Genomic DNA, 23,277 nt, shown 5'->3' with positions numbered 1-23,277 from the left:
CAATGTCAAATACGGCCTCCTCTATCCGGCAAAACTGAAAGTGGAATGGCAGGGTCATTTCTATGTTTTCGCTAGCAAGGAGGAGGCAGAAAATGAGTTAAGAAAGCTGATCCCGGACTATTCTGATACATAATTGTGAGTCATGGCGGTAAATGATAAAGCTAGGATTAATAATCTACTGTCTGATCTATTTGTTTTAAAATACGGGTTTTTTATCAGCATATATTCTCATATTCTTATATTATTATTACTTACTTATTACTTATCATTACTTAGTATTACTAGGGCTAAATGTTTATGTTTTATTGTGCTTAATTACGTTTTCCTCCTCTTTTTTCTTTTCTAATTATTTCATGTGTACCCTAAATGAGACTGTTCAATATCATACCCTTGGTTTGCTGTTATTGCTATTACTGCATTAAGACTTGTTATGCTTGTTTTGGACACATCTTTAACACCATCACCTGGGTTTATTATCTGGGGATATCATCTTAATGCACTAAAATTGATGAAGATTATATATATATATATATATATATATATATATATATATATATATATATATATATATATATATATATATATATATATAATATATATATATTAATTTTTTCTTTTTTCTTTTCCTCTTTTAAAGACTATATTGGTAACAGATATCTCTATCTTTTAACCTTAAAGCGCCACTGCATGGGGGCTTGATGTGCTTTGGACGTGCTCTGTCTCTGGGTATGTCAGAGGACTGGGACTGCATGAAGTGGGTTTTAGCCTCACCTGGGGAGGCAAAAAGGGAGGGTGGGGGTTAAGGGGAAGAGAAAGAGAGCAGGCTTGATCTATATCTAATCTATCATCTCAATCTTTATAATTATAACTATCAACGTAATAATAAGCTGCATGGCAACAACTCTTGGGGAATAGGAAATTAAGACCTAAACTATTTCACTTCCAGTTAAGACTATAATATGACACCAAAAACTCAGAATCAGTGTCTCCATGATGGGACAGTTAACTTCGTAAGCTGGAATGTTAAAGGCCTGAATCACGAATTAAAGAGAAAGAAAGTACTTTCTCACCTAACAGGTCTAAATGCTAAAATAGTATTTTTACAGGAAACCCACTTACTAAGTAAGGATCAGTTCCGCTGCAAAAAGACTGGACTGGCCAAATGTTCCATTCTAGTTTTACAAAGAAAACTAGAGGGGTGGGAATTCTCATACATAGAACAGTACCATTTGTAGCATCAGATGTAGTATTGGATCCTGAAGGGAGATATGTGATGGTCATGGGAGACTTATCTAACTGTAAAATGATTTTGATAAATGTTTATGCACCTAATGTTGATGATAAGGAATTTATACAAAATTTATTTGCATCCATTCCCAATCTGAACACTCATAAACTTATAATGGCTGGGGACTTTAATTGTGTTCTAAATCCACTTTTAGATAAGACTTCCTCCACAGGGGAACGCAACTAACACCGCAAAGATAATTACAAAGTTTATAACTGATCACAACTTATCAGATCCCTGGAGGTTTTTAAACCCAAATTCAAGAACATATTCTTTCTACTCACCAGTACATCATTGCTACTCAAGGATTGATTACTTCTTTATAGATAATAACTTCTTGCCTAAGATTAAATCTTGTAAATACGATGCTATTGTTATTTCAGACCATGCTCCGATGATCTTGGAGCTGAAATTACTAAGCCCCATACACTCACCCCGCAGATGGCGCCTCAATCCGCTTCTATTAGCTGACGAGAATTGTACTGAATTTATATCCAAACAAATTGAATTCTTTCTAGAGACAAATACATCCCCTGAGATCTCTGCAGGAATACTCTGGGAAACTCTTAAGGCCTTCTTAAGAGGACAGATTATCTCATATCTTTCCCACAGAAATAAATCCGAAGCTAAGAAAGTAGCAGAGATAAAAAGCGAAATTACTAAAATAGATGAAGAACATGCCAGACTACCAAGCGAGACTCTACATAAGAGGAGGCAGGCTCTACATTCAGAATTAAACCTCTTGACAACTAAAGAAACCGAACAACTAATTTACAAATCCAGACATCATTATTATGAACATGGAGAGAAAGCTAATAAGCTTTTAGCCAACAAATTCACAAGCAAGATGTGCAACGCAATCTCGTAATTACTAACACTAATGGAGATAAAATCATCGAACACAAAAATATAATGTACACTTTTAGAGACTACTATAAATCCCTATATACTACTGAGTTTAAAGAAGACAATATACAATCTAATGCATTTCTGGATAAATTACAGATACCACAAATTGACGCTTTTAGTGTGGAGGACTCGATAAACCTCTGTCATTATCAGAATTACTGGATGCTATAAAGTCACTCCAAGGTGGAAAAGCAGCAGGCCCTGATGGCTACCCTGCAGAGTTTTACAAGAAATTCTCCGCTCAGCTAGCTCCCTCCTATTAGCAACATTTACAGAAGCCAGAGATAACCAATCTCTTCCACAAACCTTTCGCCAAGCACTAATCACTGTCTTTCCAAAACAAAATAAGGACTTATTACAATGTGCATCATACAGACCAATTTCACTTCTGAATAACGACGTTAAAATACTCTCTAAAATCATAGCTAGAAGGATGGAGAAAGTGCTCCCTCAGTAATATCACAAGACCAAACTGGATTTATTAGGGGCCGACACTTATCTTCAAATCTTCGACGCCTGTTTAATGTAATATACTCACCAACTAAATCAAACACCCCAGAAATATTATTATCATTGGATGCAGAAAAGCATTCGACATGATTGAATGGAAATACCTTTTACTATTTTGGAGAAGTTTGGGTTTGGCCCAACATTTGTGCATGGATTAAATTACTGTATACTAACCCAGAAGCTTCAGTTTGCATCAATAACATTTGCTCAGACTACTTTAAACTAGAACGTGGCACAAGACAAGGATGCCCTTTGTCACCACTGCTGTTTGCAATTGCCATTGAACCACTGGCAATACATTGTCGAAATACTGATCAGATAAAGGGGATTAGCAGAGAAGGACTGGAACAGAAAATCTCATTATATGCAGATGACATGGTACTGTATATATCGGACCCAGAAAATTCTGTGCCTGCAGTCTTAGCAGCACTCACAGAATTTCAAAAGCTCTCTGGTCTCAGAATTAATCTGAATAAAAGTGTACTCTTTCCGTGAATTCTCAAGCATATAATATTAGATTAGACACCCTTCCTTTTATCATTGCAGAACAGTTTAAATACCTCGGGGTAAACATCACAAGTAAACATAAAGCTCTTTATCAACAAAATTTCGTCGTCTGCATGGAAAAAATTAAACAAGACTTGCATAGATGGTCAACCCTTCATCTCACACTAGCTGGAAGAATTAACACTGTTAAGATGAATATTCTTCCTAAGCTCCTTTTTATTTCAAAACATACCAATATACATTAATAAATCGTTCTTTAAGCAATTAGATTCAACAATAACCTCATTTATTTGGAATTCTAAACATCCACGCATCAAAAGAGCGACCCTACAAAGACAAAAGGCAGAAGGTGGCATGGCTCTACCTAACTTCCAGTTTTATTACTGGGGCAAATATACAGTCGATAAGAACCTGGACACAAATAGAAGAACATACACAGGCATGGACCGCAATAGAAGTAAAATCCTGCAGTACTTCTTTGTATTCCTTGCTTTGTGCTCCAATAAACACACGCTATCGGCAATACACTAATAACCCAATTGTGCTCCACTCACTTAGAATCTGGAACCAATGTAGAAAGCATTTTAAGACGGAGAAGCTTCTTTCTGTGGCACCCCTGCAAAAGAACCACCTCTTTCAACCCTCACAAACATATGCAGTTTTAATATCTGGAAAAATTTGGAATTAACTTGCTTAGAGATCTTTATATAGACAACGTCTTTGCATCCTATGAACAATTACATTCCAAATTTAACATTCCAGCTACAAATTTCTTTCACTATCTTCAAATCAGGAACTTTGTTAAACAGAACCTTCCAGATTTTCCTCATCTTGCACCCTCATCCACGCTGGAAAAATTATTGCTCAATTTCAAGGAGTTAGACTCCATCTCTACAATATATAAAATCCTTTTACAATCCCTTCCTTTCAAAGATCCAAGAGGACACTGGGAAAATGACCTCTCAATTAATATATCAGAAAAGGAGTGGAAAGTAGCAATGCAGAGAATTCACTCAAGCTCCATATGCAAAGCATACAATTATACAACTCAAAATTATATATCGAGCACATCTGTCTCGACTAAAACTCTCCAAAATGTTTCCAGGGCATGATCCAACCTGTGAACGCTGCAACCAAGCCCCAGCCTCACTAGGTCACATGTTCTGGGCCTGCACCAAATTAACATTATTCTGGACAAAAATTTTTAATTACCTCTCAGACAGTCTTGGACTCACAATCCCTCCTAACCCATTAACAGCTGTGTTTGGGGTTCTTCCAGAGGGTCTTAAAGTGGAGAAAGACAAACAAATTGTGATTGCATTCACTACACTGTTGGCACGCAGACTTATTCTGATAAACTGGAAGAACCCAAACTCTCCTCTTTAAGTCAGTGGGAAACTGATGTGTTATATTATTTAAAATTGGAAAAAATCAAATACTCAGTTAGAGGATCTGTACAGACTTTTTTCAAAACATGGCAGGATCTAATCAGTAATATTTTGAAATGATTTTATAAAGCACAGAGAATTTGTTGATTTAGGTATTTTTACAAGCCTTAAATTTTACACCGTTTGGCTTGCTCTCTCTCTCAAGGGTGGGGATCGATCTGTTCTTAGCATAATTCTTTTTTTTTAAAAACTTGATTGCTATGTATTGATTGTAATAAAATTAATAAATAAATAAAAAAAAAAAAATAAAATACCTACACAATAACTATAATTGTAATAAACGAACAATAAAACAGCGGAGAAGCCGTGGATTAAATAAAAAGGCTGTAGTTATCAGCAGGGAGACATGAATCCCGTGGCGAAGCAAGGAAGGGAATGTAGAGATCGGAGCGACGGACAACCTTATATAGGCAGGCAGCCAATAACGTGGGAGGCGTTGTGTTCGGGGACCGAGCTGCAGGCTATGGACGTATATATGTACGTAAGTAGAATTCAGCTAGCGTTGGGAACCCACATACCAAATTTCTTAAAGATGGGCCCATAAGTAACAGACCGTTGAAAAGTTCAATATGGCGGCCGACACTGGCATCATACCACCGAAACAAGTATGTACATTGTTTGCGGTTAGCGCAGGGAAGCCGCCTGCCAAATTTCGTGAAAATGGGGACATAAATAAGAAAGTTCAACATGGCGGACGTTGTCGACCGGTATCGACCGCTATGACCGTTACATGTAGAATTTCGAAATGAAACCTGGTTAACTTTTGTAAGTAAGCTGTAAGGAATAAGCCTGCCAAATTTCAGCCTTCTACCTACACAGGAAGTTGGAGAATTAGTGATGAGTCAGTCAGTCAGTCAGTGCTTTGCCTTTTATTAGTATAGATGTAATATTTGCTCAGATTGGGTAGCTTCTCAGCCATCCGCCAATAGCGTCTCTTGTATGAAATCAACTGGGCAAACAAACTGAGGAAGCATGTACCATAAATTAAAAGACCCATTGTCCGCAGAAATCCACGAACCAGCGAAAAATCCGTGATATATATTTAGATATGCTTAAATTTAAAATCCGCGATGGAGTGAAGCCCGCTTGAAAAGTCGGCGATATAGCGAGGGATCACTGTAGTGCCTTGAGGCGGCTCGATGAGTAACTTTAACCAAAAGCAACGATTTTTGAAGAGAGACTATTTCAATGTAGCTTTAAAATAATAAATCAGCAACATTCATAAGCTTGCAAACAGAAGAGAGCAACTTTGCAATCCCAAAAGGACACCGAGATTAGACAGGAGAGAGCAACACAAAAATGAGATTCAAATGAAATACATGATAAAGGTGCCAAAATTAGTTTATCCCGTAGCCCTGCCAGCAATCATGTATAATGTAGACTGTAACTCCAGAATCCCACCCCAAACCATAAACGTGCAAAAAAATAAACTTCTGTCAAATAAAAAAAAGGGAAAAAGCCACAGGTTCTGCTTATGAGTGGGCAAACATGGAGAGAGCTCAGTCAACAATCCCATCCTGACCGATACACTCACAATACAAGGATCAATGTGGTGAAAAATGACAAAATACATCTGAAGATAAAAATGAAATGCAAGCAGATATTAAACAACTGTGTGCCGAGACAAACACTCAGCATATGGAGCATGTAAAGCTCATGTCAAGACCCCTCACCACCTGCAAGAACTGTCTAATCACATGTGCATGTACACATATAAAATACACATATGAAAAAAGTATCCATTTTAGAAAATGTTTAAGCAGTACTCGAATATCATATATAAAACAGTCAAAGTGGCCAGGCACCAGTGACATGAAGGACTCGAGGGCTTTGGGTGCCTGTTGAAGGTCGGTGAACAGCTGCTGCCCTCCCAGGAAGGACGTTTGCGGCTTGGCCAGATAAATCAGGAAAGCAGAAAGACCACTTTGTGGAGCCTTGGTGATCACCAGATGCATTTACCAATGCCAGGTTTAGAGAGTTTACAAAATATTACAAACTATAATGGAAGAACAGCAAATTCCTAAAATCTGTAAAAAAGTAGTGAAATTGAGTTTTACTGTTTGTTTAATATAGTTTGAAATCTTGTCTAAGTTTGCCTTTAAAAAAGAACAAGACAGCACTCTCGGGCCCCTAACCCTGACCCTAAAACGTGCATTGATTTTCATTTTTCACTTACTTGTTTTAGATGACGTCTTAGGTGGTGACTGACATTCCCGAGTTTTAGGAGGTGAAATTTCTTCAGTTGTCTTTGTGTCAGACTGTAATGATTCATATTGTACATTGACAGAAGACTCCGGAGATGAAGAGTGTCTGCTTTGAGAAGAGACTAACCCGGTCACTGCTCCATCTTGATCTCCATAATGAAGGTCATCTTCCTTTACACTCTCAGTGTTGACACACTCCTCTTCGACCTCACTTTTAATATTCACTGACCCCAGTTCTCGGTCCTCTTCCTTAATGTCCAGAGTCTCCCGTTTAGGGTGGTCACTCTCCCATTCACAGTCTTCCTCTTTAACATTTATGGTCCTCTCCTCCATGATATTCAGGTCAGCCTCACACGTCTCCTCTTTCACATCCATGTTATGTTAGAGAAAAATCTGCCATTTACTGTTTCTCTCTGTGAAAAGAAAAGGATTCAATTCAATTAAAACTTCACCATTCAAATCTAAAGACATTTGATTTTTAGAATATCCTGTTAGTTAAATCTGATGTCAAGTCAGACAGATCATAGCAAGATGACACTAACTCATCACTTTCATAATCAAATGAGTTGTAAAATAAGTTTGTGAATAAAAGCAGGGTCCAACAGGCTAGAAGAAGGAGGCCATTTTTTACAGATGTGTGTCAACAATATTCACATTTAGTACTACTGGGGTCCCAGAATTGTGTTATCAGTTAATCTTTGGGAAGGTTTATACAATTTACGCATCGGGATTATGTTAAGAAACGGGGCAAATGAAGGAATTTAATTAATCTGTTTGGATTTTGCAATGTTAGTGTAATGTCACACAGGATGACCTACCCAGCGATTTTAAGTCATAGCCTTCATTTACATCATCTTAGTGAGATGGAGGCAGTTGCCGGTGTGTTTCTGTGAAGCTGGTCATCTAATGTGACATACCCAGTGTCTGACTTCAACTGGCGTGTGACTCACTGAGGTAAATTTAAACAGGTTTGATTTTGTTGTTAGTCTTAGGGGCAGACTGTGTGTGCAGGAGAGCAGACAACCAGTGAATGTTTCCCTGAAGTAGAAGGCATAGAGTTAAGTGAAGAGGAATAAGAAACTGCAGGTTTTGAACCTGACAAAGAGGACACAACAGAAGGAGGAGCATCTGTTATGTTTCAGATAACAACACAAAATGGAAATATACATACATTGATACATACATAAACACACAGACAAACAAACATAGGGCCCAGATGGCGACTGAATAGCAACAGCTGTTAAATATTTGTACAACACAGGCTTCATCAGGCAGCATGTTATTGGCTGTTAGAAACAGGGCTGAGCACAACTCTGCTGAACGGTTGGCACACAATCACTTAATGTGACATGGGCAGCGATTTTGAATTGTTTAAATTAACATGGTCAGGTGACGCGATCAGTGACATATCTGACGTGCCCCAGGACAAAAAGTCATGTAATGTGATAGATAGATAGATAGATAGATAGATAGATAGATAGATAGATAGATAGATACATACATACATACATACATACAGTGGGTATGGAAAGTATTCAGACCCCCTTCAATTTTTCACTCTTTGTTATATTGCAGCCATTTGCTAAAATCATTAAAAAAAAAATTTTCCCTCATTAATGTACACACAGCACCCCATATTGACAGACAAAAAAAAATAATTTTTGAAATTGTTGCAGATTTATTAAAAAAGAAAAACTGAAATATCACCTGGTCCTAAGTATTCAGCCCCTTTGCTGTGGCACTCATATATTTCACTCCGGTGCTTTCCATTTCTTCTGCTCATCCTTGAGATCACCTTTATTTGAGTCCAGCTGTGTTTGATTCTACTGATTGGACTTGATTAGGAAAGCCACCCACCTGTCTGTCTATATAAGACCTTACAGCTCACAATGCATGTCAGAGCAAATGAGAATCATGAGGTCAAAGGAACTGCCTGAAGAGCTCAGAGACAGAATTGTGGCAAGTCACAGATCTGGCCAAGGTCACAAAAAAATTTCTGCTGCACTTAAGGTTCCCAAGAGCACAGTGGCCTCCATAATCCTCAAATGGAAGACATTTGGGACGACCAGAACCCTTCCTAGAGCTGGCCGTCCGGCCAAGCAGAGCTACCGGGGGAGAAGAGCCTTGGTGAGAGAGGTAAAGAAGAACCCAAAGATCACTTTGGCTGAGCTCCAGAGATGCAGTCAGGAGATGGGAGAAAGTTGTAGAAAGTCAACCATCACTGCAGCCCTCCACCAGTCAGGGCTTTATGGCGGGGTGCTTCTACTAAATACTGAGCAAAGGGTCTGAATACTTAGGACCAGGTGATATTTCAGTTTTTCTTTTTTAATAAATCTGCAACAATTTCAAAAATTCTTTTTTTTGTCTGTCAATATGGGGTGCTGTGTGTACATTAATGAGGAAAAAAATTAATTTAAATGATTTTAGCAAATGGCTGCAATATAATAATGAGTGGAAAATTGAAGGGGGTCTGAAGAAGGAAGGAAGGAAGGAAGGTACTTTATTAATCTCCAAGGGGAAATTCACATACTCCAGCAGCAGCATACTGATAAAAACTATATTAATTAATTAGTGATAAAAATGCAGGCACAGACAAAGACCACTGTTTGTTAACTGACTAAAACCAATCAGAAAATTACTGTGTAGTCTCCCTTTTACTTGTAGAGCCAATCAGAAAGTTTAATTGCAATAACAGATTTTATAAAATCTTTTGCTCCCATTTTAAAGTGTTTGATTCTGTTGAACTGTGAACAGCTAATTGACCTGACTTGAGTCATCATGACATCCTTTATTGCACCGCCGTTACAGAGATGGATACTAAGAGTGTGTAAAAGGCCACCACATTTGTTTACTGAGTTAGTGTAATTTAAAACACATGAACTGAATTTCTTTGGCGACTTTGTGAAAACAAAGAACAGCTTTCCTTGGTTATCTCAGTATAAGCTACTCCAAGAAACAACCGTCCATCCGTTTCCTGAGACTGCTTATCCAGGGCAGCTGGCACCTATCCCAGCAATCACTGGGTGAAGGGCAGGAACAACACCCGGAGAGGGCGCTAGTTAGTCACAGGCTGGACACACATGCACGTGTACTGTATACCGCAGGGCCAATTTAGCTAATCTGCAAGTCTTTGAAGAGGAGGAGGAGGCACACGGACACAGGGAGCACACAAATACTGAAAGTGCACAGAAAACATCTGCAAAAGAATTTTCTGAATTTCTCAATAACAAGAAAAAGAATGCATTCTCCGCACATTCAAGTCATGTCCATCAAGGATTTCTGCATAAAGCAAAGCATTTAAAACACGAGTCATTTAACATTTAGACTCATATGGAGGGCTGGGTGGATTGTTATTATTTAAAAAAGGGAAAATTGACTTTTATACAGGAAGCTCAAAAAATACAATAACAAATAAGCTCCCCCTCAAGCATAGATGAAAATTCCACAAAAGAAGGAAAATCTTCTGGCTTTGCTAAAAGATTAAAGAGCAGTCGCAGCATGGCATTATAAAGTTATATTGCCTTTGGTGTAAGGAGCCCCAGTAGTGTTTTTCTAACACGAGTCTGCTGAATAATTTGTTGGCTGAAAGTCTTCAGTTTTAGTGCATCAGGAGAGGATGTGCAGCATTGTTCATAATGGCACTCATTTTGGTTTTAATTTTCTCCTTTGCTACAAACTGCAGCAGGTCCGGGAGTGTCCCATAACTAATCTGGTCCCATAACACACCTTTAAGTCAATACGGTAACCACAGGGCTGCTCACTTACTACTTCATGGGGGTTTGCTGCCCCTGTAATGGAGCCTGATGTCCCCCCTGAGTAATCAGATATGCGATTTAGTGAACTGATGGCAGCCTGCATTTAACTGAGCTGCTCAACATAAATGTTAAGGGTATGGGGGTCCTACTTCACTCGACAGTCCGACTACAGTGAGAGGACTTAATAATAAAAACAACTGAATATTTCTGAAAATTTGAACAGAAATAGAACTTAAACTCTCAGTGAACATGTGTAATAAAAAAACCCAGTAAACCAGCAGCGTTGTGTAATTTAAATTATTGTAATCATCTCCTACCCTCCTAATTTAATTCTTTTCTAACATGAACTGATTCTGTCCACAGCCATAGCATCAGGTTTAACCTCACAGTTTGAAGACACCCTGAGAGTCACATATGACAGAGGCAGTAGGTGTCATCAGTGAGTTTACAAGATAAACAACCTGAACAAAGGGGGCTTGAGGACGGGGGACGGCAGCTAAAATGGTACAAGTCTTAATAAACATTCACAAGCTTCACATTAAAATCTGTAACACATAACTTAATTGCCTTTTTCAACATCTTGAAAATAACAAGTTTCAGGTTTATTAACTTCATCTTGTGGAAGCAAAACTCAGCACACAAACACAAATCATCATAAACAGCTTAATAATTAACTCGTATTAAACAGCAGCACCTCCCAGTATTGTGACCTTGGCATGGTGGAGGCCTTGTGTGCCTCAGTCTTCCTTTGAGCTCCACTGTCTGGAGATTTGTGCTCCTGATAGACCAGTTTGCTATGGGTAACCCAAAGGGGAGGGGCCAGACAAATAACTCATTATTGATCCTCATGAATATTCTAATTAAATTAAAGAGGATCTGGTCCAGAAGACTGATGACAGTCCTGACAGTGACGAGAGTGGCACATAGGGTGACCCACACAGCCTGGTTGGGTCTGCATGATAAAGATACTGTTCATGTAGTTGTAGCCAAATGGAAGTTAACTTCTACCTCACCACGATGCAACAGTACAAAACAAACAGAAATAGAAGTTATTGGGGTATAGGAATACCAGAGAACCTGTACAGGTCAGGACCAGCTATAGGCTATCATAAGGTACAATAGCCTTCAAGTCCACAGCCACACCAATCCAAGTTAGACTTGCCAGGCCACTAAATCCGGGCATTTTTAGATAAGTAGACAAAATAAGGATGTGAATTTCCCCCTGGGATTAATAAAGTATCTATCTATCTATAAGAGCAGACATTGAAACTGCATACTGGCAGAGATTCAAATTCAGTCTTCTAGGACAACAATGCAGTAACACAAACCTCTATTAACTTCTCTATGGCTCCTTGGCTCCAAAATTCATACTAACCCATACTTTCTTTTCTATTCTTTTTACGGTTTTATGTGGTGGCGATCTGCACCCCCACCACCTAATCAAAGCACTGTGATGTCCCTACATTGACGGATTAAAGGCCAGAAGTCCACATGACCGTCATCATCAAGTTCTTCCATGAGAACCCTGAATACCATGAGGACTGATTTATGTCAGGTAGAATGTCTAGAGGGTGCTGGGTAGTCTTGTGGCCTGGAACCCCTGCACATTTTATTTTTTAACCAGCCGTCTGGAGTTTTTTTTTTTTTTTCTGTCCCCCCCGCCCATCGGATCTTACTTTTATTCTATGTTAATTAGTATTCCCTTATTTTAATTCTTATTTATTTTGTCTTTTTTCCCCCCTCTTTCTTCATCACGTAAAACACTTTGAGCTACATCATTTGTATGAAAATGTGTCATAGAAAGAAATGTCATTGTTGTTGTTTTAGTACTAACTAACAGGTATTACTGGTTTTGCTTTAGCACTGAAATGTGGGAGTTTATCATATTTGGTACAGGTTAAAAGAAAAAAAAAACACACATATTGAAGTGTTCATCCAATCAACACATGTACAGTAAATGTCTGCTCTCTTCATTGGATTAAACAGGTCTGAGGCTGTGTATGTAAATAAAGATACTGACGGCCAACCTTTACTAGTTATGAACATTCAATTTATACTTCTAGCGGTGAGTATATCTTAATATTTGTTCTCAGCTCGTATTCCAGCTCAGATTTCTCGCCAGCGTAAAGGAGTGAAGGGATGGTCATAACAGGTAAAGATTTTATAAAGTAATTCATTCAAACGGTTTTAATCAATCATACGGAAGATATGAAATATGAGTTCAACAAGCCTTTGCCGTAAATGTTTATCTTTTTCCTCTTTTATGGCCCCAAAATACTGGCAGCCTAAATTATTGCTTAAAATATACCATGAAAGTGAATTACTCCATTTATTTTAAGGATTTATCTTTTAAATGCCTTTGTTCATTGTTATTTGGTGTCGAGTAATTAAATTAATATTATTGGTGGTATTTTCCATTTTCTTTGTTGATGATCTCCCGTTGAAGAATGTATCGGTTACAGAAACATACAGTGCGCATGCCACAATTACTGAAATTACCAGTGGCGTTTATCAATATCATTTTAACAAAGTTTACTCTCCGCCGTCAATCACAGAACATCCCGGTAAAACGACAATAACGTGTAACACACCTGCAACCTTATACAGCGCAGACTTCATGACATCGTTGTGCGAGCGGAAACAGCGGCAGACGGCTGCTCGTGCACGTTTACTGACAGACGGCCGGCATTTTGCACGGAGCATGCGTCAAATCAAAACCGAAACGGCGCGCAAAGATGCACGAGCACGAAGAGATCCGTGACAATCACACCTTAGTGCGCCTGTGCCAGATCCGATGGGACTGGGACACCGAATTCCAAGGGGTCACAGAAATCTTATAAGAGGTGATTCAGTCAAATAAAGTTCGACGATGAAGTAGTGGACACGAACGCGCCACTCGCCTCTCATTCAAATCACACGCGGTAATTGAGTGGAGCGAATGAACCCTCACACGAGCATTAGGTTCGTTTCCATAATCCACTTACTGTCTATCTCTCGGCAATGGGGCTCTTTCTGAACTCGTTCACACAGCTGCCTCACTCAACACAACAACCTTCCCGCGGTGCAGTGCTTCACAATGCGAGGCGGAGGCAGCGTGTCTTCAGTCGCCCTGAATGACGTCAGTCAGACACCGCCATAGATACACGTGACAGCTGAGCGAGAGCAATTTTAGAGGCTGGGTGGCGCAGTGTCCGGCTGCCTTATTGGAGCCTAGGAAATTAGGGTAGCCAGGGCAGCCATGTGGGGTCGTTACAAGGATGTTGGAGTTCCCTACACTGTTAAAGTGGTCCTTCAGAGCAATGCCATTCACGTGAAAGACTCTTTATTTATTAAGATCTATAACAGGCTCCATGAACTGATGATAATAGATTTGTGAACACCAGTAGGTTTCTGATTTTAAATGGATTCTTTCTGCATAAAATACAACAGATAAGTTCAGGCTTTCTTGATCCGTTCATATCCTGCTAGGTAACCTACCATACATTCAAGATTTCTGTTCTGTCCACATATTAGGAACCTTGCTTAAAGAACCAATTTCATATTGTTCTTCAAAATAAAATGGTCCTTTGCCAAGCAATGGCTCTTATAGATGGCGGACGCAGCAGAGCCACCTGGGCCCAGGCTACTTTTAGTTGATAGATGTGCCAACGTTTTACATCTGTGTATTCCTCTCTTTTATAGCACCTTTCATATCTAACTGTTACAGATTGTGGTGGCATCCTGTATATTTCACTGGAGTACAATCGGAGACTCTATATGGTGTTCACATTTTAAAGAGCAAGAGACTGTGTCTGGAGCAAAGGTTTTCAAAGTGTATCATAGCAAGGACTACATTAACAAAGTTAAGGCAGACCACTTATGGCCAGCAATCAATAATTAGTGTAGATTCTCCATTACACTTCTTTTTATTCTTATGCTTTATAAATGCTTGAATTGATGGATTGGCATCCCGACTGCTATGAAGAGAGATGCCATAATGAATGGACCACATAAGTGGAGGTGCAACTCTGCCAGGATGGCTGTAGGTTCATATCCCAGTCTAGGCGATGATATAATGGATAGACTGGAAGAGACTGCTTATCGAGGACAGTTGATCTCCCAAAGGTGAAAGGTGACAATACTACTCAGATAAGTTCCCAGACTGGACTCCCGCAGGGTTCTGTATGATGTGTAGTTCAAAAAGGCTAACCCTGACCGGATCCATGGGTGTCGGCAGAGGGCACTGCCAGGAGAAGGTCTCCATGCTTTGGGGAGCTTCCAAATGACTGGAAGTGCTTCGACTGTAGTATGTTGTAACATCAGAAATACTCCTGGTGTAACATAAAAGGAGTCATCTTGTCTTATTTAGGTGAGGCAGAGGACAAAGTTCACCTGGTTGGGGTTTAAGGAGAGGAACTCACAGAACTGTGGTTATGTTATTTGGCCATTGGCCACCTGTCAAGGTAATGCTATTGAATAAATATCATTTATTTAAACCTGGGAATGTGTTTCGTAGAGTTCTGTCCACGTTCAGGCTCCTGGGGTGCCCCTGTGTGGTCCCAGCTTGTTTTAGGAGAACACTGGAACAACCAAAGGTGCAAAGATGACTAAACATGCACACAAAATGTCTGGTTAGTTAAGGCTGTTTAGTGGTGGCTATTTAAACTGGTTGTACTGCTCTTGTTGTTGTGGACCCTGAAAAAAAAAAAACATGTAAATCACACTCACCAACAGGACCCCGTCAAACTTGCACTGGTCAACAGTCACTTTCTGTGTTCCACACTTCTTCTCACAGTCCTACTCTAATGCAGTAGACGAAGCCTTGAGCTTCCACATAAGCTTATTTTTGTTTGCCGTTACTCACAGGTCTCCACCCTTCAGCTGGAGCTTTATCATAGGTCTGGGTGGCGTCACTTGGTGCTCAACCCCACCGGAGAACAAGTCTGTGTGACATTATGATACGCTCTTTGAAACCTAACATTGCTGGATTTACATTTTAAACTTTTAGATTTGAGCCAGTGATCCATAATGAACTGTAAGATTTGAAGGGGGTGCTACAGCAGACAGAATTAATACAGCAGATGCCACAGAGAGTTATGGGCTTGCCATTGCCATGGACCACCTCTCCAAGTGGGTGACAAGGCGTATTTAAAGGAATCCTACATTGTAACAGAGTTTGGTTAGACAGGAGAGAGACAGCAAGTTGAAAGAAGCATCCAGGAATTATTATAAGCCATCAGGAGTGGAGTGGAAGTTAAAATCTGCTGAAAAGGTAAGCAACAAGGAGCACTTTGTATGTTTCACATTTGTACCATGTGGACGTATCAGCAAGGAATTTCATCTAAGAAAGATGATGAGGTCAGCACCTGGACCACCTAGCGTATGCTCGTGGACCACACATTGAGGACTGCTGGTCTAGAGTGACAGTGGAGGAGACCATCGCATTTAATGCTCTGTCTTTCTGTCTGGTAAACGACTTGGTACAGTCCTTGGATATCAAGTGAGGTTTTATTACAGCACACTACATGGTCACTTCGTCCATGTACAGTCATGTGAAGAAGTAAGTGCACCCCACAGAATGTTAGTTTTGTTCTCCTTTTCAAATGGACATATTAAGACTTAGTCTTCATTTAAATAACAATGAACAAATATTCAATTTCCCTCTGTGGTAAAAGTAAGCCTACCCTTAGTTGTAATAGCTGGCATTGTCCCCTCAAGTAAGCGTTTCCCAGAAACGTCTAGCAGTCCATGACATTGTGACACCCCCTTCACACAACAGTATGATGTTTGAGGGAAGTTTTATGTGCACAGACCATTTCAAAGCCCCCCGCAGTATCCCAGTATAATTCAGATTCAGCTTTTGTGTTAGAGATTAACATATTAAAGTAATGTATCGTCTACTAGGATAAGCTTGATAAAACCTCTTCAAGTCAGAAAGCAAGCAGGAGAAAAACTTGTCAATTGCGTCTTTAATTCTCTCGCCAGGCAATACCAAAGAGGGAGTATCCATCACAGCAGTCTGTTACCGAATGATCAGAACAGTCCAAATAATAAGGGTGGAGGTCCATTTTATAACCAACTGAATTTACATAACAGTTATGATCAATGCATACGCGTCACCTGACGTTTACTCCGATTGGTTCGTTGACTTACACACCAAGATGAGTTAGTAATTGAAAGTCTGTCTTGCCACACTCTTATTCTCCTGTTAACTTTTAGATTTAGCTATTATCTTTGAAATTTCTGTGTATGCGACAACTGGCCAGTCTTGTCATTTACAGGACATCTACTGATCTCTTAAACATCTCCTGGTGTATTACATCAACCTTCCTCCCAGTACATTTATCTCACCATCTCAGTAAATCTCTTCATGACATTTAAAACAAATGCTTATATATCTCAAGGTGCACTGCAGACCAAAATACTTAACTGCTGTCACCTCCAAGTTATTCTCTCACAGCTATGACTCGGCCATTCCACAATCCTTCTTTCTTTCTTGCAATTTCTTGGTGGATTCAATGCTTATATTGAGGGTCATTCTCATGCTGCAATGTCCACCTTCAATCTTCTGAGAGATAATCTCACATTATCCTCAAGCATCCTCTGGTACAATGAAGAACTCCTCATGGAGTCTATGATGCTGGGCTGATCAGTTCCTGTTTGAAGTTCCAAACCAGAACATTTCCAGCTCCACACTTTAAAGCTGCCATCAGGGTTTTGGTCAAATGCTATCTTTGGTTGTCACCAAACATGTCTTCTGGTATTGTGGCTAAATAACTATTTTCACCTCACCTCTACATAGTATATTGTTCCAGAGGTCCAGAGGCCTCATGTATAACACCCTGCGTGAAATTCGCACTATAACATGGCGTAAGCAAAAAAGCCGAAATGTGCTTACGCACAGAAAAATCCAGATGCAGGAATCTGTGCGTACTCCAACTTCCACGTTCTTCCGCTACATAAATCCCGATCAGCGTGAAAACTAACGCTCGTGCACGCGCATTATGTAACGCCCCAAATCCTCCCAGAATTACGCCTATTTGAATATGCAAATCAATATAAATCGCCCTTAAGCGCAGCCTTCTGTGAAAAGACAATGGGAAAAGCACGGGGAAAATATAAGAATTTCAGCGAATACCAAGTGGAGGCAAAGGAAAAACATACTATTTGTTCAAATAAACCGTGGTATAATCAACAAAATGAAGTTGATCGAGTGACATAGCGTGTTGGAGAAACTTGAAAGCTCACATTCACAAAATCCCACAGTGCTGGAAATAAAAAAGAAGTCACATATCAAAGTTGCCGTGAAAAGAAGAGTCGTAAGCCCACTGTCTGAGTGTCATGTGAAAGCTTATTAGGGTACAGAGAAAAAAGGCACACAGTGGGGAAAAAGCACGAAATGTCAACTTCAATCTCGACATTTCCACTTTAATCACGTAGTTTATTTTGTCATTAAAGTAGAACATCATAAATGTCATCTTAAAATCGTTTAATTAACCAGTTTCTCAAATCACATCGTAATTAAAGTATAACACGTTAAATGCTTTGTTTTGTATTTGATCTTCTATGTGCTCTGTGTGTGTGAATCACTACTTGCTTCTTAAACCGGCTCTCTTCCTCCAACAGGACACAGAGTCCATTACATTCGTGATATTACAGCTCTCTGAATAACTAAAATACTGAGATGTATATGTGGTATCATTTTCATGATGATAGGAGTTAAAGCACGTTATTAAACATGAGTTTCACGGAGCAGTGATAGTGTGCGACCTTCAATGAAATAATTTATTGCAGCAGTACTCAGGGGCGGCTCTAGGCTTGTGGTGGCACTGGGCAGAGAAAGAATCAGTGGCCCCTTCGCCCGCCAATGTCAATATGGTATCTTATGCACGGTGGATGGCCACGTCCATTGCAGACACTGCATAGCCGCCTCGTGCTCATGACACAAGCATTTAACTTTTGTCAAAATTTGCCGCTGTGTTGTTATTTTCTCTTTCTGTTTTATATTCAATATATATTGGCGTAGCCGTCACTGCAGTCCTTGCTTTTCTTTCCCCAAGTAACCGATCACCATACAATCATCTCTGTAATAGACGTTAAGCCATCTGTAAGCTTAGAGCGCCGATTCTTCAAAACGTTTAAGGAACATTGAAATATCCTTGTTGTACACATTTAATTATTCTACCCTTTACGACAGTCCCAGTGAAGAATATAGATTATTTAAATGAAGTTAAAGTTTTATCTGTATAATATAATCAACATATTTTGCTGCAATTCATCTTAAAAATGATATTGTCATCATATGTAAATACACGCTTTATAAAGTGGCTCAGGTTGTGTAATATTATACCTGTAGTGCAAGTTTACAGTGAGGTGATTGTACTTATAAGTACAAACAGTTCTACAAGGTGCAATTGATTGAGTGCATTTAAAGTTCTTGGGATGAAACTGTTTCTGAACCGCGAGGTCTGTACAGGAAAGGCTTTAAAACGTTTTGCCGTGGCTGAGACAGCGTGTCCTTGAAGCTGTATACCGATAATTCTCTTTCCGATCAGCTGCTGCTGTGATTCACACTCAGATACAGTGATATAAATACTCCGAGTGGTGCAGTGAGAGTAATATGGAAAAAGATGATCCGCTGTGGCAACTCCTAACGGGAGGAGCTGAAAGAAGAAGAAGAAGGTGCAGTGAGAGTAACAACGCTAAAGCAGTTATGGCATTTTGAATACTATGGCTATTCCCTGGACCATTATATTGTTACAAGTTAATTACAATCACATGCATTACACTAATAAACAATATGCGTTTAGTTTCAGTGTATTTATAAAGCCGCGTCAGGAAAATAAGGTGTAACCACACATGAACAGTACCATTGCTTTGACGCTGGGTGCCGCCAGTCTGCAAAACCAAGCGGAGAACTTGTGTATGACAAGGTATGAGGTACCGTGGAAAAGTGCGTGGCTTTACGCCAAGTGTAGGTTTTATACATCGCGATTTGAACGTGGAAAAGTTCTTATGCAACATTTCTGTGTGTACGCACCATTTATACATGAGGCCCCTGCTGACTGTCTTGAGCATGCAGATGTTCTTTTTGGTTTTCTCCTGGCACACATCTCCTGTAGGTCCCATTCCTGCAACCTCTTTCTAATGATAGACTAATACACTTTAACATCAACAGTAGCAACAGCTACCTGGGGGTCCTGTGATAAAATTAGAGGTTATTAGAGACTTCTTTCAGCATTTTGCTGACTCTTGGGCAGAACTTGCTGGGGTGGCAGTTGTTTGAAATCTTCTCCAGGCAGTAAAATGACTGAATGGGATTATTTGGAGATCTTTTGAAATCCATTCCCAGACTCCTAGGCATCAATGACCTCCTTTCTGATGGCCACAGAAAGCTCTTTCAAGCTTAGCTTGGTGATGACCCACACACTTCAGCAACAAACTAAATGTCGTAGTTAGTTTAAATATTTCAGAGAAGATGCTCTCTGATGAGGTTCTCCTTTTCCACATCAACTTTGGATTTATTTAAATTACACAATGGACTACAATATGTAAAAGTGTTTGTTATATCACCTTTATCTGAAGATACTGTTTGAATGAAGATCAAATCTCGAAAAGTCCACATATTAAAAAAAGAATAGCATTTCATGGAGTGTATTTACTTTTTCACGACTGTATCTGTGGTTCTCTGTGTAAAGAATTACACTGTAATATTTGTGTGAAATCTTTACCCTTGGGTTCCCATCTGTGTTCCGTGTTCTTGCTAAAGAATTCGTTTTAAATCAACCTAAATCTAGGGTCGAAATTCCTGTGTCTCTCAATACGAAGCAGGAAATGCGCTCATTAAAAAAGATAGCAGGAGACCCCAATGGTCACCCTAAGTCTGTCCGTTCCCTCAGCCGAGGTCGGTCCCACTTCCTGCCTGTCATCGGACTGCGGTGACATTTACTTTATCATCTTAAAAATGTAGCAAAGTGACGGCCGAAAACTGAGCGATGATAAAGCTGAATTTTCTCTTAAAAGTGACACTTATTCTTTTTAAAGACGCGGCAACTCGCCACAACGAAACACCCGAACCGATAAACCGAGAGACCTGACCGGTGCCGTGCGGGAACAAAAAAGACGAGTGGCTGCGCGTGCACATCAAGAGTGTTATGCAAGGAGCATGCGTGGAATGAACAGGTTAAAAACAGCACGCACATGTGCGCGAGCATGAAGATCAGGAACAAGCATGCTCGAGCTCGCCCGCGTTCACGGCCCCGACTCGAAGTAACGAGCTTCCCATTCGGAAATTTCACTTGAGCGCCCTTCAGAGTGGGAGCTCCGAGACGGAAACCAATAGTCACCTGCATTGCCAAGTTATGACATAACGCTGCCTTTTCATTTTAATTAACAATACTGTATAAAGTTTTAATAAGAATATGCCGGTCAGCCAGAAATGACATTTTTGTCGCCGAACTGTGTTTGGTGCAACGCGATCCAGTTTTAATGTGTTTAGGTTGCTCTTTATTTTCATTAAAGTTCAAGCTCATCCATAATTTCCTTTTTTGTGCAGACCAAGAAGCAAATCGACAGCAACCTTGCATGTCACCTAAAAACTCCGATAGAAAACGAACGCGAATTCACCACGGGATACCACTGCCTGTCTTCATGACGGGGTCTGCAAATGTAAGTGTGTGTGTGTGCTGTGACCGGACAATAAGAGTATAAGTGGGGTCAGTCTGGAGGACTTGCACAGGGGGACGAATAATGCAGCAGGTGGGTGACACCCATCTGGTAACTGGATACACCAAGGAAGACACCGCAGATTAACAGAAGAAAGAATCCAAGAGCTGAAGTGAACTTTCCTCCTTAAGGAAGCTGCCACCGCGTCGAGCTGCAGACGTGCAGCCATCAGGCAGACAATCGCGGAATGCGAGTGACCAGGAGCAGAGTTAAGTGCTCGGACTTTTTAAAAGTTAAAAACGGGCATTCGGCGATCACACTGGGCACTTTGATGAAGCTCTCTGACGACAGGCACCTCTGCTGAATGCTCAGTCCTCTCTTTTCTCAAGTTACTCAACTCGTATATGGCGCAAATACATACCTCTACGCTTCCACCCCACAGACCAGCACGACTCCGATTAACGCTCTGCTCCTCGCTTAAGATGTCCGCCGGTCGCTGGCCGATTTGAACTACACATGCGCAACAGTGTCATGCCAGTACGACCTGAGCTGTAATGCGCATGTGCGCACATTTCCTGGCCGGCTGCAAAGACTTTGTATTGTGAGAGAGAAGCACTTCGATCAGATAGCAGCAGAGCACACGAGCCAAAAATATTATTGAGTTATTCATGTATGGCTGGCGGATATTTGGGTACGTCCTTCATAAACTTGGGTGGAATTCTCCATTCCATACATTATTTGAGTGCGTCCTAAAAGTTCTTATTTTTCAAAGCACACTGCTAAGAGAGTGAGAGGTTGGGCGTATGGCTGACAGCGCGTTGCCGCACCTACCACACAACAACCCGCCTGGATTGTGTCCCGAGTGTAGCGGGTGACACCTCAGCACCACACTGGAACAATATTAGTTTTTTTTTTTTTTTTACAGTGGCTGGAATGCCAATCCTGCCATCAACCCCCAAGTTTTTTCTGCAAGTTGCAGGGAATGCTTGCAGAGCTGGGAAGCAATTGCAGGTTAAAGGCATTACTCAAAGGTCCAGCAGAGTAGAGTCACTACTAGCATTTAGGGGATTTGAAGGGTTTATTGTCGTGGCATAGGTCACTGCAGCCGATTTTTCTCAAGATGGCACATGAGTCTTAGGAAGGCAACAGTATCAGGCTTTAAAGCATGATGCATACATAGACTCAAATGAAGTGAAGTGAGTGCCTAAGGATGGACAAACCATACTTTTATTACAATTCTTATCTTCCAACACATTTTACTCTGTCGTGTGACTCCCTATCATTCCATTCCCCGCTATCCTGCCTCCAACTGGTTTCACCAATATTTTCCAGTTCACTGGGCACAGCATCTTTCCCATACATCACATATGCTTGACAGGGCTTAATCCCACCTAGTACTAGTCCAGTTGTCGCCACCAATATGTACAACCTCAAGTTCTCTTATCTGGAGTAGTGGAATTCACTTTCCCCATCCTTCAGTGCACACTTGACCTTCAGTCTATAATACATTGGTGGTTTCTAGCTCATTCAGATACATAAAAAATAAAAGGCCTAAGCCTTTCCAGTTTAATTCTTACGTGCTCATGCTTACAATTCTTATTTATTTTATGTGCTCATGATTAGTTTTGAATACAAATTAATCAGCAGAAAGACAAATGTATCCCTCTATATTTTTAAATAAATGTTTATCCCAATGTAAGATGAACTATCATGTAACGTCATGAAACAAATATATTCTATCACTTATTATGAAATGGGCAAGTTTTCAAAATTAGAAAATTTTTAATGACAACAGGCCATTCCTACTAACAAAGCTTGCAACTCTTACACACTTCATTTCTTCAAAATAACATTAAGTTGAGTTCTGAAGGTCCATAATATCCTACTGTCTGTCACACTATTGGTCATCCATTCCAGGTGTCTGTGGTTCTTTGTGTGAAGAAAAATTTCCTAATGTTTCTGCAACATTTACCCTTAACAAGTTTCCAACTGTGTCCCCGTATTCTTGATGA

At 40.1% G+C, this 23,277-nt stretch overlaps 1 protein-coding gene across 4 annotated transcripts in view; it reads right to left on the bottom strand.

The window, feature by feature from the left end:
- LOC120533518 (zinc finger protein OZF-like) overlaps positions 1-21,751 on the bottom strand; it is a 41,009-nt gene extending 19,258 nt beyond the window's left edge. The window contains exons 1-2 of one of the 4 annotated variants that reach the window (XM_039760439.1): positions 21,687-21,751; positions 6,839-7,279 (exon numbers count right to left, since the gene is read on the bottom strand). In XM_039760439.1, coding sequence (XP_039616373.1) covers positions 6,839-7,241 — 403 coding nt within the window. In that variant the 5' untranslated portion in view covers positions 7,242-7,279; positions 21,687-21,751. The other 3 variants (XM_039760442.1, XM_039760440.1, XM_039760441.1) reach the window with 3 other exon arrangements.
- Positions 21,752-23,277: the final 1,526 nt, after the last annotated feature.

Source organism: Polypterus senegalus, chromosome 8 (genome assembly GCF_016835505.1).
Source record: "Polypterus senegalus isolate Bchr_013 chromosome 8, ASM1683550v1, whole genome shotgun sequence".
NCBI classification, from domain to species: domain Eukaryota; kingdom Metazoa; phylum Chordata; class Cladistia; order Polypteriformes; family Polypteridae; genus Polypterus; species Polypterus senegalus.
The sequence above is the reverse complement of the archived record's forward strand: the minus strand, read 5'-3'. Positions and strand labels throughout refer to the sequence as shown.